Here is a 16,705-nt window from a genome sequence, read left to right as displayed (position 1 = left end):
CGAGACAGAGCGATGAGCGATTTGTTCCCCATGCTGAAAGGCGGAGCGGAAGCTCCCCAGTTCTGAGAAGAGACTAGGATGGTGGTGGGGATCTCTGGTTTCTAGGGGGTGGGGAAGCTCTTCGGTCTCTCAGGGTCTGGGTTAAGAGGCTCCCTGGTCCCTCTGAAGGTGGGTTGAACAGGGGCTGGTCTTTCTGAGCAGGTGGGGGGCAGGCTGGGAGACTGGTGTCTCGGTGTCTCTCGGGGGGGGTCGGACTGCGGCGAGGGACCCAGTCTCGTGGAGGTGGGAGGGGGGAAAGGGGTCCCCTCAAGGATCGGGGGGAGGCTCCCGGGTCTATCGGGGGTCGGGCTGGGGGCAGGGCTCCCCAGCTCCCGGGGAGGCTCCCTGGTTCTTCACATGCTCACATCAAAGCCGCCGCCGCCGCCTCCCTTCCTATTTCCAGCGTGTCTCTGTTGCTAGGTTACTGCGTCACTAACCTTTAACCCCAAACGGAGAAGGCGGGGACAGAGCCTCCCTGACTCTTCCCCCACCCCTCCTCGTAACCAATCGCCGCCCTCGCTTAGCACGCTTAGTCCCGCCCCTTCCATCTCCGGAGAAAGGCGGGGTCTCCAGTGTGTCACCGAGCCTTCTGACCAATCAGAAACGTCACCGCTCACCTCTACTTTGATGGCGAGACCTCCATCCAATGGCAGGACAAAAGGGGAGAAACCCGGATCCCCTTCCGCGCGCCGCGGTAGTGGCAGGGCGGGGCAGAGAGGGTGCCCAGGGGCGATTGGTGGGTCTCTGGGCTGGGAGAGCTATCAGAAGGCAGCCTGGATAGAGGCGGCCAATGGGCGGTGCCGGTGGGCGGGGCTCGACTCTGAGTCGGCGGCTGGCTGGCTGAGGCGAGTTGTCGCAGCGGCCGGGGGTGGTTTGAGGGGTTGGTTCTGTTGCTGGACCCGCCGGCTGGGGCGCAGGGCTCCCCGGGGAGCGGACCTTGGCTCTCGCCTGGGCTGGGCGCGGCGTGACAAATCCTCGTGAAACGTGCACGCGGGGCGAGGGGTCGCTGTGTGGGGGAGGGGGGCCGCGGCCGGCTCGTGCCGCGCGCCGGGGAGCTGCTGGGCAGGTGCGGAGTCAGCTCGGCGGGGCTGATCCCTGCGCCTCTCCTAGGCAAGGTGCAAAGCAGCCCCCCCGTCTCCCTTCGGCGGGGGCGCTGCTCACTCGGGCGCGGGGCACAGCTACCCGGAAATGCACATTTGCACGCTTTGTCCTGGGACCTTGTTACTGTTCGCGTGACCTGACCCGGCCTTACCTCCGCCCCAGCCCCAGCCATCACCTCGGCCCCCCGAAAAGAATCCCCCCATAACCGCGTTGAGGGGTGGCAGCACTAGGAAGCCACTTTTAGGCTGACTGCTGGGTTCTTAGGGATTCACAAGTGTAGTCGAGGAAAAGTTCGGTTAGTGAATTCATGAGTGTGCACGCTCATCGGACTCGTTTTCCCGTTTCCCCGCTTGGAGGCTGGAGTTTTGAAATGGAAAAACAGAATAGTTTGGGATTTGAAGCCATGTATGAAAGTGGCAGTGTTAAGTTAACTCCATATATGTAGTTCCTGCCTATTCTTTGTTATTAATAAACATTGAAGGATTTATCTGGAATTATTTTCCTTCTCTTCTAAATTAAATCATGACTATTGCAGCTAAGATCGTGAGTATTGTGGTTGCGCATAAGTAGCTCAAGTTAGATAAAGTTTTTTGTTTTAATAGCCAGTGGCTGGATATAAACTAATGTTGCTAGTGAACTTGCTGTTCTGCACCACTCTTAGCAAACAGCTTGGTAGATTCTTTTTTTGGACTGAGATTCCCTGGAAATGGGTGTATCTTTCTGCATATTTTTAAGTCTAGAAGATGCACCTGATGGAGGACTTTCTGAGGAATATTTTTGACAAAGTGTTTTTGAAAGGTGAACTGCAAAAGACATTATTTAAAGTTCTTGGAAGAGGAGCCTGAAAGGAAATAGAATGGCTGTGAGCATGGATGATGATGTTCCCCTCATTCTCACTTTGGATGAGAGTGGCAGCAACACCTCAGCACCCAGTGAGGAGCTGGATCGGGAGGACCTGCCTAATGAAAGTAAGACCACTTTGTTTTTTGGAGTGCACAGTTTATTTTCAGTCAGATGCCATAATTGTGGTCTGTGTTTTTTTATTTGTTTTTTTTTTTTCTTTCTATAGCAGTTGCTCTGTATTCTTCTTGGTGGGAGCCTGAAATCTTACCAAAAACCTAATCACTCACAGTATTCAGAGTAGCCTCAAAAAAACCTATTAGGAATTTTTTTATTGTTTACTGAAAACTCTCATAACTTTAGTGAATGTCTTGGGTGATCAAGGAGTAGATGATTTGGGTTTTATTTGAGTCTGTGTGTCATGCAGCCTTTGATACTTTCAGGTAATAAATTGGGACTTTCTTGCCGGCAAATTGAAGTTCCTGCGTCAGAACCCTGTTGATAACTCTAAAGTTGACTAGAGATGTCTGTTTCACTTTGTGGATGCTTGGGGAAAGCTGTGAGTAGAAGCAGTCACTATTTCTAGGGAAAGAGGACCAAAAGGAAACAAAAGACCTCTTTCCTTCCTTGTTTTCTACTCCCTGCTTTCTTTTCAATCTCTGTCCGCCTCCATGAGTGAATTTAATCCTAGCAATGTTAGCAAAACTAAAAGGATTCTGAGGAATTGCATGACAAGGTCTACCTGTCAGTGATTCTCATCTCAGATTTCTAAGGGCCTTTCTGTAGTGTAAACACAACCATGTTGGGGGGCTCAATTACTTCATAGTGTTTCCTCAAAAACAGTGGTTCTCAGCCTTTTCTAAACTGGGACTGCTCCTTACAATGTAGCCAGTAGTCCTGTTCCCTCTAACTATATGGATAGAGCCGCCTGGTTTCAACCTCCTGGCACCTAGCCACAACCTGTAGGTTGAGAAGCCTTGAGTTACAACAGTTCCATTTTGCTGTGTAGATGGAATATCTCCAAGGTTTAACCCATACTCCCAAACCATGTTATAGTTCTGATCTGCCCCAACGTTGTAGCATAATTCAAGTATGTGGGTGCAACACAGTTAGGTCCCATCTATTTCACAACACAGAACCATAGTTTCTGTTTTTAGGCCCTTGTTTAACTCTTTTTAACTTGGGGACATGTTAACTCTGTTGCAACTGGGCCTTCAGACCTGTGGGGAGGGGGGCTTATTAGTGTTGCTAGTCTGTAAAAACGAGACTGCAATATTTTGTAAGTCGCTACATGCCAATTTGCTCAAAACCGTGATACAAATTAAAAATGATAACTTCAATACAGGGGTGTGTTTCTTAAAACTGTCGCAGGAGGGGTGGGCAGGAAGGACCTTTTATTGGATAAAGTTAATGCTACAAGGTTGGAATTTAAAGAAAATTAAATGAGAAGATAGAAGCTGGATTTCCTTTTAAAATAAGAATGTAAAGACAATGTCACCGGTCTATTTAATTATTTAAACACTGACTAGAGGAAAACACTTGAGTGAGGAGTACATAAAAGGCTTATAATGACTGAGATTAAGAAAGGGAGGGTTTTGTATTGTACTCTAAAGTATCATGTCTTCCAGGCTGCTATCAGTTTTCTGTCTCTCCAGATTGTCAGAATTCTGCAAAGTTGACTAGAATTTTGATCCTAACAGATGCAGTATTGAGGTTTTCCCACAATGCAGGCAGCAGTCTGAACAAAAAGAATTGTGAGACTTGATAGTATTCAAAACTCCAGCAGTTGCAGGGGAGAGAGGTGCTGTCATCACTTGAGTCTGTTGATTAAAGAAATTTGTTGTCCTTTCCTAGCACATCATATTTGAGGATCTCAAAGTGCTAAATAAACACTAATAAGCTTCACAACTCCTTTGTGAGTTAAATGAGTGTTATTACTCTCGTTTTACTGTGGGGAAAAACTGAGGCACAGGAATTAAGTGACCTTACTCAGTTACACAGTTAGTCACTAACAGTTGTGGAAAAAATAGCCTAGGACCTCCTGACTTTTAGTTCCTTGTTTTAAACAGTTGGCTGGCCTAGTCAAAAGAACACTGGACTCGGGCTCAGAAGATAGAGGTTTTATTCTTGCCTCTGCTACTGTCCTAGTGGGTGAAATTGGGCAAGTAACTTCTCTACTCTGTTCCTCGGTTTCTCCATGTGTTAAATGGGGATAATGATACTGCTGTCCTTTGTAAAGCATTTTGAGATCTACTGATGGAAGAACATTTTTAAAATTTAAAATTTTCATCATATCTCAAAGTCTGATATATAAGTCTTTCAAGTATTGGGCAGCCTCTCTCTTGAGCTTTATAGGCAACAAATCATACATACATATACATATGATAATTTACCCTCATGTTATTGAGGTTCAAGATGTACTTTTCTATATGGAAATTCCTGTTGCATCAACTAGCAGTGCAGGTCCAAGTGCATTCAGAGCAGAACATACACTACAAATGTTACATAGGCAACAATGTTGTACTGTGTTACCACAATACTTCCATGCTAGTGGATTTATAGCTAGTGGAAAAAGTCAAGCTCTGGTTTGAACAAGAAAAACACTGATTGCTACTGAGGCAAAAATAAATTCTAGTAGAAGTGTCAGCCTCCACTCTAGATTTTGAATGAAGCGTGCTGTCTTCAGGCAATTGTAATTTTGCAAAAACACTCGTACGCTGAGCCTTTCCAAACTTGGGCTCTACTTAAAGGTGAATCAAAGGAAACTTTGGAAAGCCTGAGCCATTCTGTTTAATTTGTAATGGATGGAAAATAGAGAATTATTACCCAAGCTCACTTCTAAGTATGTTCTGGGCCACCCTGAAATTTATGGCATAAGACTTGCAAAGGAGGAAGCTACAGATACTTCACAGTGAAATGCACAGTGGTGCATAACCTTCCTGCCTGAAGATTATGAATCCAAAGTTCCTCAGTTATAAGAAGCTGTGCTGCAGTACCTGTGTTCATCACAGGTTCTCAAAGTATTGGAGAAAGTGCTACACTTCCATAAGAAATTGGGAATAAAGGAGTTGTTTTTATCAAGTACTGTCTGGTCTTGATATTAGAAAAATCCTATCAAGGAACTAGGAGACTGTAATGAGGCTTTCAGCAAAGTTGTCAGATGTGCAGTTGGCTGATGCTCTGTTCAAATAACTCAGAATAGTTTTAGAGTATAATTATGGAATAAGGGCACATCATGTACAATAAACCAGTTTATCTACTTATCCACTTGTAGGCACGTGCCCAAAGCACTGGGCTGGAATCTAGCCGAGGAATGGTTGACGTAGTTCTGCTGAAATACACAAGCATTCAGGGATGTGAATATCCACTTCCTGACTCCTGTAATCCGCATAAAGCTTGAAGGAATACAAATTTCCTTGTGTAAATTCTGGTTCAAGTACATATTTGTGTCAGCAGTGAAAGAAAAAGGATTTTCCCTCTCTACTTAGTAGGGATACCATATCTGAACAGTTAGCGTCTCTTTAGGAAATATCCTTATCTAATAATGTAACTTTTATAGTGCAGCCACTGAATGAGAGTTCCCCAGATGTGAAATTGCACCACATCCTCTGATGTTCCTAGCGAGAACAAGTAGGGAACAGCTTTTTGGCTTTTCTGGAAATAGTTTGCCAAAGATTATAGTATCTGTGCTTCTGCTTATACTCTGTTCATTGTCAAAACAGATTCCCTGTCAAGGAGGTCTTTGACTTCACTGGCTTTGAAAGTAAATGGATACTAAAAGTTAGTTTTGTGGCAGACTTTGAAAACCTACCAGGAAATTAAGATATTGATCATCCAAATGGCAGTGAGAGATTTGAAAGGTGACATTGCAGACTCAGCGCACAGATTATGTGGAAATTGATGACTGTGACTAAAGTAATGGGGGGGGGGGGAAGTGAGGGCAGACACGGTGGTTGCATTTGACCTGGTAATTCATGAGATCTGACAGCAGAATCTTAAACTTTCTACATATCATGCAGTATATTTTCCTATAACATGCCTTCTTGTACCACTGATCTCCTCTTAAATAGTTCCAGTAGTGGTGCTTCAGCTACTTCATTTGGAGATAAATCATGGCTTGAGCACAGGACTGAGAGATAGAAATTTAGGTGTGCCAGCCCCAGTTCTGCCACAGATTCCGTCTTTGACCTAGCGTAAGTCACTTAACCTCTCCGTGCTTCAGTTTTCTCATTGGTAAAATGTGTATTATACCTACCTCATAGTGGGTCTGGGAGGAGTAACTAATGTTTTATGAAGGACTAATTTTTTTGTGGTGATGAAGTATTTTTATTCTGTTATATTTATTTAAGGGTGAGATTTTTTCCCCCCAAAGTGCATAGGGCAGTTCGGTGCCTAATTCCCATTGACTTTCAGTGAGAGGCATCAAACTGATAAAAATCTCTTCCCAAACTCACAACTGTACAGTCTGAATGTCTGCTGGGGTTTTTATAACATGCATCTAGCCCAGATAACTTACAATGGAACTGTTTTTTTAGAAAACCAAATTGCCCCAGAAGGAAAGCTGTCTCCAATATGGCTTCCTAAGACAGTGTCTCAACCTGGGGTTCATGACCCCTATTGGAGGTCACAGAGTGGGTTTAGGGAGGTTGCAAACACAGTCAGCATTAGATAGCTTTGCAGGACCCCTGGCTTTTGCCCTGCTTCCTGCCAGTTTACATGGTTTCAGCAGCTGGGGGGGGAGAGGGGGGGGCTGAAGCCGAAAGCCAAGCTTAAGGTAGGTAGAGGGTCTCAATTTTTTCAAATAGGGAGGTTGCCAGCACAGAAAGGTTGAGGAAACACTGCTGTAGGAGATAGAAATTACAGCAAAAGAAATCGGCACATGAAACATCAGAATGTACTGATTTCTCTCTCAACACTGTTCCCCTGTCACTGTGAGCATTGGTGTGATGTGCCCATGCCCTGTAAACTCAGATGAAGTCTGGAAAGGTTGGTTTCCAACTTGCATTCCATTCAGGGGCTGCTGTGTGTCTTCTGATACTGAAGAATACACAGTTGTGTGCTAGACTCCTAACACATCATCTCCTTGTGTCTCTGCTTTAGTGAGACAGCAGTGCTTTGTGTATGGGTTTGTAATTATGCATAATTGTTGTAGTAAGAGAGAGTAATATTGTTACTCTTTTAAATATATACTCTCTCTTGAATTTAATGTGATGTCCATGCATTACAAAAGCATCTGTGGCCAAAAAAAAAAGTAATGTATGACTACAGTGCATGGTAACTATAGAAGAGTAACTCTCAACTTAATCAAGTCCTATGAAGGATTGTCTTGCAGTTAGCATGAACTCACTGTGTTTGTCTTGTTTTTTCAGTCGGGGGGGGGCGGGGGCTTGATCTACATTAATTCAGACATTGTGCCTTTCACAGTAGGACACTTTGTTGAAAAAGAACAGCGGCACTGTTGAATGTAGTATAATTTTCATAAGTGACTGTCTTGTCTGTCCCCCAATGGTATTTTGAATGATCCAACTTTTCCCCGCTCCCCATCCTACTTGTGCTGCACAGAAGTAAGATGCACAAGATCATTTCATGGTGTGTTATAAAGAATTCCATTATTTACTCCAGGAGGAATTCTGCATCATTGCGCCATGCAGAATTTTGCAGAAATTAATGTTGTGTGTGCAGAATTTCCCTATTGCCCCACAGAAATGCTCTGCAGAGATGTTGGCTGCCAATAGGGGCCGCTGGACCCAGCAGAGTCCAGCTCACAAATAGAAGAAATGGTCAGAGGGAGGAGGAGGGAACTGGAGGGTTCCCAGTAACTGCAGTTCCCAGCATGCCCTAAAGGAAAGAGGTGGTGACATGACGCCGTGCTAGCCTGGGACTCGGCATCTAGCTGTTTCTTCTTCTGGATCCCTGGGCTCTGGGGAATATGCAGTGTGAGCATCTGGGCCGGGGAGGGCCCCATGGCTGGCATCTGAGGAGTAGGGGGTGTGAGAGTTGGCCCCCCAGCTGAGCTCTGAGGGGTAGGGGGAAGAGAAGCTGGAACTGGGTTGTCATGGGGTTTCTTTAACTCTCTACTCTTGAGGAATTTTTGTGTCTCTGTATTGCAGCAGACATATATGCTGACAGGTATTTTGAAATAAATTATCAAAATAATTGAAACTGGCATGATTATATAGTGTTTTGACAAATACAGTTTGCAAAATTTTAAAATAGTGTGCAGAATTTTCAATTTTTTGGCACAGAATTCCCCCTGGAGTAATTATGCCAAAGTAAAACCCTTCTCTTCACCACTCTACCCCCAGAATTATAAACACATATCCAGTTTTATACACACATAACATAAGTCATTAAGGGTATGACAAATGGGGATTGAAGAATCTGGAAGCCACTCATCTCCCCTTTTGTGTAGAAGCCAACAATGACCTTGATGGTTTGAGAAAGCTATCTGCATTTTTCTTCAGCACATCTTGGCTCTGATAGGAGAATAGAAAAACAGGTTAAGTGTTTCATTCCCAGGCTGATGGCTTGTGTTGAGGGATGCACAGAGAAGTGCACGTGTGGAGTGGTGTCAAAGTATTTGAACAGGTGGTCCTGGAACTATAAAAGGTTTTAAAGAGCTAGAAAACATTCAGACTGTGATTCTGAAATGACAACAGGAAACCCAACAACAGTTGGAAACAAATAGTTATTAGCTTTTCATGGCTTCCCAGGGAAGACATCAGTTTGTTTTTCCTCTTTTTTTTTTATGGTTCCTGTGGATTTTTAGAGCCTTTTAGAAGCAGGATGTTGGGTATGGCCAAGTTTGCTTACTGGCAGATTAAAATGAACAAAAGCTGAGCATGCTGAGTTAACTCATCATAACCAATATGATGCTCCTCAGAACTTCCTTTGCCCTTGGTGTCTTCACTGAGGGATCCTGCCTGCTGCCCTCAGCCCCCCTGCGTTGAAATCCCATTTTATCCATCCGAATGCTTTAAGAAGCGCTGTATGAACTAAACAGCAGCATCTGTGCAGTGGTTAGAGTTGTTGTTGATTGCCTTTTCTTTATTGCTTCTGGGGTTCTAAGCTCACATTCACCAGGAGTAGAATTTATGAGCCAGAACACTCAATTTCTGATTTTCTAAAATGGGGAAAGTGGAATGAGTTTGAGAGGTCTCCATTTGCTCTGCAGGCTCTGGCTTTAGATCTGCACCTTCCAAGGGTTTCCATGTGTTGTTTATAGCACGATTGTGCAATGTGTTTAATAAAAAGGAAATGTTCATCCTAGAATATAAATCTGAGTAGTTCTTTAAGTGCAACTTTACGTGAACTGTGGAGTGGCTCTGGGATTCTCTTGGTACCCATTGAGGGTTCGAATGGAAAGCTCAGGCTCCCACATGCCATGGAGGAGACATGGGAACTCTTTCCCTTTGGGGAAAAGAAAGTAAAATATATCTCTGGTTCAACCCTAAGTTGCTCGGTATTGATGGTGGACAACTTCACAGATGACAAAGAGGTGCTCTTGCAAACCTAAGATCAAATCAGAATTTTAAGAGGCTTGTGTCAAGGTCATTGGGGAGGCAAAAAACACTGCTTACTACATGTGAGAGCTGTCCTGACCTGGTGAAACCTATTCATAACAATGCTTTTATTCTTGCACAAGAAGAAATAAAAAATTATGGAACATATATCAATACAAGTAGATATGAGGCACTCAGATGCTAGGATGAGAGAGGCCTTGGAAATATAAACAAATATGGTACATGCTGTTGTTTTTTCTGTAAATCATAATCTGGTAATCTCTGATGTTCTCTGTGAATTTATTTATATGAGAACAAAATACAGTTTGTGGCATTTACTTTTACCAGTCATGGGGGGAAAAGCTGCATACAGGAAGATAATGTAACCCATTACATGTATTGCATGGAGTACATAAATGCATCTGTGCATTGGGTTGAATGAGGGCGATGCTCATAAAACTGAGGCATGAGCACATAATTCCATATGTAGGAGCAATGAAAAAATCTCCAGGGCCCAGCCATTTTAGTGAGTTTGGCCTCATCCCATTTCTAAATGCAGATTATATTGCCATTTAAGAGAGAACCAGACATGTAAGGAGGTAAAGAGAAGCATTATCTCCTCCGGAGCTAATCCTTTCCAATCCATCAGCTGCAATCATTGGGCTCCAGAAGGCATAGGAGTATGTTGCACTACTTCTAAGCTGGGGTGGGGGAATCCTAGGAAAAATGGTGGGTCTGAGTAGAATGGTATTTCTACTAGGGTGACCAGATGTGTTAAGGGGAAAATACCGGGACTGCCACGTGGGGGGAGAGGGGGTAATCAATCTTTGGTGCCTTCTTGAGTAGTAACTGAAGTATTGAGCCATAGTCTAATCCTGCTTGCTTTATTCATGTAAATTGTCCCACTGATGTCAGTGGGACTGCTTGCCTGGGTGAGATGAGCAGCACTTGGCACCACAGTTGATAATGACCTCACAAAAGTGTATCTTGAGGAAGGCCATTCACGGTCCAAATGCTGTCCTCTTCACGCAATGTTCCTACAAGGTGACACTGCTAACTCGAGTTGATTATTTTATTAATTTGTCAACAGTAAGTCATCACTGAAACTTGAAAGTACGCCTTGTATTGGACAGTCACACCTCTTTACTGATGCCTGGGTGGGACAGAGACTTAGTAGTGTGGTGGTCATTCCAGAACAACGGGAAATGTGACAATAATTACTGCAAACTTGCTGGGTGTTACGTGGCTGTGTCACTTTATTCTTTGACTCTGCTTTGCAACCTGTATGCACATTAAGTGTTCTGCTTTTGGGAAAGTAAAACTGGCTATAAAATAAACAATATAACAAATGGGAGGGGAGGGAGGAGAAAACTGGTAGCAGAGAATGTAAACTAGAAGTTAGGAAACTAGAAAACTGGTAAAGCACAAAGACACACACACACACACACACACACATATCTGTGGCCAGCAGAGTTAAGAATAATATGGATGAGTTTAAGTATATTAGGAAAAAAGGAATGCTAACAATGGGATTAGTCCATTATTAAATGGAAATGGTAGAATTTTCATTAATGCTGAGAAAGGAGAAGTGTTCAGTAAATATTTCTGTTTTGTATTTGGGGAAAAGCCAGATGATGTATTCAAATCATATGTTGATACACTTTTCCATTCCAGCAATAACTAAGGTTGATATTAAACAGCAGCTGTTAAAGGTGGACATCTTTTAAATAAGCAGGTTCAGATAACTTGCATCCAAATATATTAAAAGAATTGGATGAGAAGCTCTCTGAAACGTTAATGCTGGTGTTTGGTTTTTTTTTGACCCAATATGTCTTGGAACACTGGGGAAGTTCCAAAGGACTGGAAGAAAGCTAATGTTGTGCCCATATTTTTAAAAAAGTAAATGGGACGGCCCAGGTAATTATAGGCCTATAATCAGCCTGACATCGATCCCAGGTAAAATAGTGGAATAGCTGTTACCAAACTTTTTTATTAATGCCAATATACATGGATTTGTGGGAAAAAAATCTTGTCAAATTAACCTCATCCTTTTATGACATTACAAGTTTCGTTAATAAAGAGAATAGTGTTTGATGTAATAGACTTCTGTAGGGCAGTTGACTTGGTAGCATTATGATATTTTGATTAAGAAACTAAAACAATGCTTCCAAAAAGGTGAATGGGATCCTTAGATGTTTAAACTCAGTGCTCCCCTGTTCATGTTACCTCTGTATTTGGCACTAGGGTGACCGCTACTGGAATACTTTGTCCAATTCTGTTGTCTGTGCTTCAAGAAGGATGTTGAAACATTTGAGAGGGTTCAGAGGAGAAAAGCCATGAGAACCACTAAAATATTGGAAAATCTGTCTGTTGCAACAAAAGATTCAAGGAGTTAAATCTATTTACTTTATCACAGAGAAAGATATTGAGTGACTTGATCACAGCCTGTAAGTATCTGCATGTGGAACAGAAATTTGGTACTAGAGGGCTCTTCGAACTATCAGACGAAAGTATAACGAGCCAATAGCTACAAGTTGAAGTTAGACAATTTTAGACTAGAAATACTGTGAAAAAAGTTTAACAGTGAGGGCAATTAATCATTAGAACAACTTATCAAGAGTTCAGAGTGGTAGCCATGTTAGTCTGTATCAGCAAAAAGAACGAGGAGTATTTATGGCACCTTAGAGACTAACAAATTTATTTGGGCATAAGCTTTCGTGGGCTAAAGCCTACTTCATCGGATGCATGCAGTGGAAAATACAGTAGGAAGAGATATTTTGTTAGTCTCTAAGGTGCCACAAGAACTCTTTTTTTTTTTTTATCAAGAGTTGTGGTTGATTCTCCATTTCTAGCAATTTTTACATCAAGATTGGATATTTTTCTAAATTATATGCTTTAGCAACCACAGATAAGCAGAAGTTAGTTCAGGGAAGTCCTATCACCTGAGTCACGCAAGAGGTCAGATTAGATATTTATAATGATCCCTCATGACCTAAAAAAACTTATAAATCTTGCAGTTGTGGGTAAGTCTCTGCAAGATAGTATCTTTACTCCCTGTTAAATCTTGTTGGGGCTGATCTTACGCAGTTCCTCTTTATTTTTCTTGGGCAGCAGTTTAGTGAGATAAGAAGTCAGGGATTCTCCTTATTCCTTTTTATACAGCCTCATGGGCTATTAGCAACTTTTCTTCCCCAGTTCTGCCAGAGTAGAGAAGGAAGAGGAGGTGATAATGGTTGTGTTCCACAGGTATCGCAAGCTGGAACATATTTTTAATACCACAGAGATTTATCACTATAATTAAGGGTGTATACTTTGTAAAATTGAGTTTCGCTAGCAGAGAGATAATTTATAAACAGGTTCTTGTGGGTTCCGTTTTTACTGATTAATGCAGATTTTCCCACAAAACTTCCAAATTTCAGATTTTTCCAGTCTATATTTTTCTTCAGATGTTACTATCACATTTTTCTTTTCACTGCCCGTTTTGGATTACTTCATTCTGATTTCATCTTAAGAAATAGTCGGTGCTGACATCTGAAAGCATTACATTAGAAGTGAGCAGCAAAACTGGAGAGAATATCTAACATTCATTTTAACTTACTGTATTAAAGATGGACAGTAGTGGGGGAGTTCAGATATTGTCTTTCTGACAGTCCTATTAAAAACTCTGTTTCATGCATTCTTTGACTACCTTTCTGCATTTATACTGTCAGAGGCAGCTTGCCTTTCTCCTGCTGAACATGGTAGGATAGCTGTATGCTTCAGTAGTAGTCTTGAAAACATGGATCTTACAACTTAAGTTGATTTTTTTTCCCCTCCTTGTTGGAAACAAATTTGCAGACCCTGTCTTCACCTCAAGAGTTAAGATTTGTCAGGTATAAGAATTTATGTATGTATTTATAATGGGAATTCAGAGGTCTAATAGGATTACATAAGCATACTACCAGTTGAAAGAACTGACAAAATGGCCATCAAAATCACTTATGGAGACTAATTTTATATTTTTATTGTGGTTTGAGGGTTCTCCTTTTTGCAGGATTGATTTTGATCTGTTATGGTCAAAATAAAAGATCTGAAACTTAAAGTAGTTTTGGATTTTAAATATATGCAAAAAGGATCTAGTTTGCCTTTTGTACCCCAACTTGTTGAAATAAGTGGGACTATGTATTTTGCTAGTCAGAATCCCCTGAATTCAAACAACATCTGACATCAGCAACTGGAGCAATGCAGAGAGGACCAGGTACTTTGTCATCAGACTTTGGATATAAGAATATTGAAATCTGCCCCTGCTTATAGTAGTTAATATTTTCCCTTGTGATATTACATCCAGAAAGCCTCTGTGTAGGAATTGAATGCCAAGCTGAAAAAGGTTCTGTGGAAAAGGGCTAGGTATGTGGCTCTGTGAAGGGAATACAGATGGAGAGCGAGAACTACTGGTGATAAGTAACAATATTTTTTTAATCGGGTGCAACCCCTCATAAATTGAACAATGATCTTCATACTTTTATATACTAACTATGAATGAACTGGGTGGTTCTCAAACTGTAGTATGTGTATACCAGTGGCCCATAGAAAGCTTCTAATTGTATTGGTCAATGTAGCAGCTTCTGTCATAGTGAAGCATCAGTCAGCATTCAATCAGTGATGCCCGGGGATAGTTGTAGTGTAGTTTTAGGACTCTTTAGGGTTTCCAGAAGTGTTTTGGACCAGCTAAATGAAAGAGGGAATACGTTTCTGTAGGCCCTGCGTGGCTGCTGTGAATCTAGGACGTGTCTTTGAAAATTCAACAGTGATCAAATTTTCCTGTGATCAAAACTGGGCAGTCAGTACAATTACAGGAGACAAACCACAGAGTGACTCAGAGGGAGAGTGAGGGAGCAGGCAACAAGTTGGAATTCTTTGTATTAATAAGTTTCAGAGTAGCAGCCGTGTTAGTCTGTATCCACAAAAAGAACAAGGAGTACTTGTGGCACCTTAGAGACTAACCAATTTATTTGAGCATAAGATTGGGCGAAATCTTATGCTCAAATAAATTGGTTAGTCTCTAAGGTGCCACAAGTACTCGTGTATTAATAAGCATCAGTGCAGCACCCAAAATGAGGCAACAAACAGCACAGATGCATGAGGGAGTTGTACATATCTTAATGCAATAACTGAGGTTGCTTGGTTAAGTTTTTATTTTTGTCTTTGTTCTTTTATGCTGTCGTTTCCATTGTTTTTTCGTGTGAAAATTTACTGTACTTGCCACAAGGAAACAAGTTTGGATAGGAGATAGTTTGTAAAAGGATATTTCTTATGTTTTTATCTTTAAACAAACTTAATTTAATATTAAAATGTAATGTGTACATCGGATAACATGGTATCTCCTATTACAGTAGTGCACTAGGAGCACTGTTGTACCAAAAATGAGAATTGTCTTTGGTTCCCTAGAACATTTTAACGTTAGCATGCCAATATTTTAAGTGTGTGTAACACAAACGTTAACGCAGATACCATAGACTCATCTAGTCAAACAGTGCAGTTTCTGTGTGTGGTGTTTTTTTTGATATGAGAAATTAGGCAGCATGGTTTATAAAAGAGTTGATAATATATTTAAAATAGCTTTCCATACTGGGGAGGGGGTCTGTTCATCCTTCAGCATGTGTATTCAACTCCCAATTAAAATTTTCATAATCCAGTCGTTTGGATGTTAACTTGAGGGTGCCTCATTTTTATGAGGTAATTGTATTGTGGACTAAACACTGAGGCAGAATGCAAGGCTGCTTTATAATCTTGGTTACAGTTATTGTTAACAGGAAGTACCATCCAGTTGTTTTATGCTAAAATAGCTGAAAATTAAATCTTTTTGAGACAGCTGCATTAAAAGACACCGAGGTGACCGCATCATTTTGTTGCCTATAGAGGGTCTAGCTAATGAGAGGGCAGGGATTTGCATACTTTGTGGCTGCTAACAATTGTGATTGGCTGAAACCAACATTCTTTTTAATGACACGCTGTCTGCATATCATGCTAACCTTCCAAGTCAACATATTATTTCTCTTGAAACATCGTGGCTTGACAGTGCCTGTCATTGGGGACACGCTATATGTTCTGGGCACCAAAATTACAATAGTAATTTGTTCAGGCTGCTCTGGATATATTTTTTTTTTTTTTTTCAACCCGGGGCAAGTTTTCTGCCCCATCAGGCACTGTGCTCTCAACACGGAAGTGGGAACTATGGGATAGCTGAGGAACAGCACCACAGTGCACCGCTCCTGAAATCGATGGTACTTTGGACCATGGACGCAACAGTCGATTTCGTGATCCCACTGTGGAGGCGCTAAACCGATTTTATTAGATCTGTTTTGTAATATCGGTTTAAGCTAATTCGAAATAATTGTGCAGTGTAGACGTAGCCTTAGTACAGCCACCTCCTAGGTATCACAGTAGAGGGATCAGCACTATTGGGCCTTCTGTTCAAACACGTGAAGCCACTGGAAGGACACTGCAAAAAGTATTGGACTGTAGTGGATCAACATCCTGCTTAAATGCAAACAGTACAGAGGCCCTTCTATCCCAAAGCCTGAAGTAGAACCTGAATAAAATAGAGAGTTCAATCCAGGCAAAACCAAACAGAGATGATGACTGTTGACAGGAAGAAGCATCAGGAGCGATGAAGTTACATCAGCATCATGAAGAAGTCTGCTATCCAAATGCCAACATGGATCTATTGGAATTATCTCTGCTCCTGGACTCTCCAGCTAAGAGATGGCACCCGCTCTTCTCGGATGCTGGCTGAGTCACGATAGTCTACACTTCCGACATTTCCAAGACTAGTCTCACCCTGTGGGAACAACACTGAAACCCACCTGGAAACACTGCCAAGTTTGACATTTGCTGACCATAGTTATAAGGTTAGTGTGGGCCAATGAGAGCACAACCACCAGTGCTGCTTGACTGCCAGTTAAATTTACATCTCTCTCTCTCTCATATACAAGATGAAGGAGGAACAATCATGGCTGGGCACTATGGAAGCAATCACCTGAGGTTTTTTATTGGTTTGTTTAGGTTTTGGTTTTTTGAGCCAGTGGCATGCTTGCTGGGGGCAGGGAATGAGAGCCATGGTCTTGCCTGGAGAAGACCTACTGTACTTTAACATTCATATGATGGTACCTGATCCTATGGTTAAGCACCTTAAATAGTAGTGCAATAAGCATGCATGGGATCCATCTGGAGCAGGGATTAAA

General features: G+C 42.1%; 1 protein-coding gene across 2 annotated transcripts in view; it reads left to right on the top strand.

Moving 5' to 3' along the window:
* Nucleotides 1-824: 824 nt before the first annotated feature.
* TPCN1 (two pore segment channel 1) overlaps nt 825-16,705 on the top strand; it is a 77,128-nt gene continuing 61,247 nt past the window's right edge. The window contains exons 1-2 of one of the 2 annotated variants that reach the window (XM_032768342.2): nt 825-1,105; nt 1,155-2,108. In XM_032768342.2, the coding sequence (XP_032624233.1) occupies nt 1,997-2,108 (112 nt within the window). In that variant the 5' untranslated portion in view covers nt 825-1,105; nt 1,155-1,996. Of the gene's footprint in view, nt 1,106-1,154; nt 2,109-6,050; nt 6,174-16,705 lie in introns of those variants that run through there. The other variant, XM_075060158.1, reaches the window with a different exon arrangement.

The sequence above is a fragment of the Chelonoidis abingdonii genome, chromosome 22 (genome assembly GCF_003597395.2).
Source record: "Chelonoidis abingdonii isolate Lonesome George chromosome 22, CheloAbing_2.0, whole genome shotgun sequence".
In the NCBI taxonomy this organism is placed as follows: Eukaryota; Metazoa; Chordata; order Testudines; family Testudinidae; genus Chelonoidis; species Chelonoidis abingdonii.
Note: the sequence above shows the minus strand (reverse complement) of the source record. Positions and strands in the feature narration are given on the sequence as shown.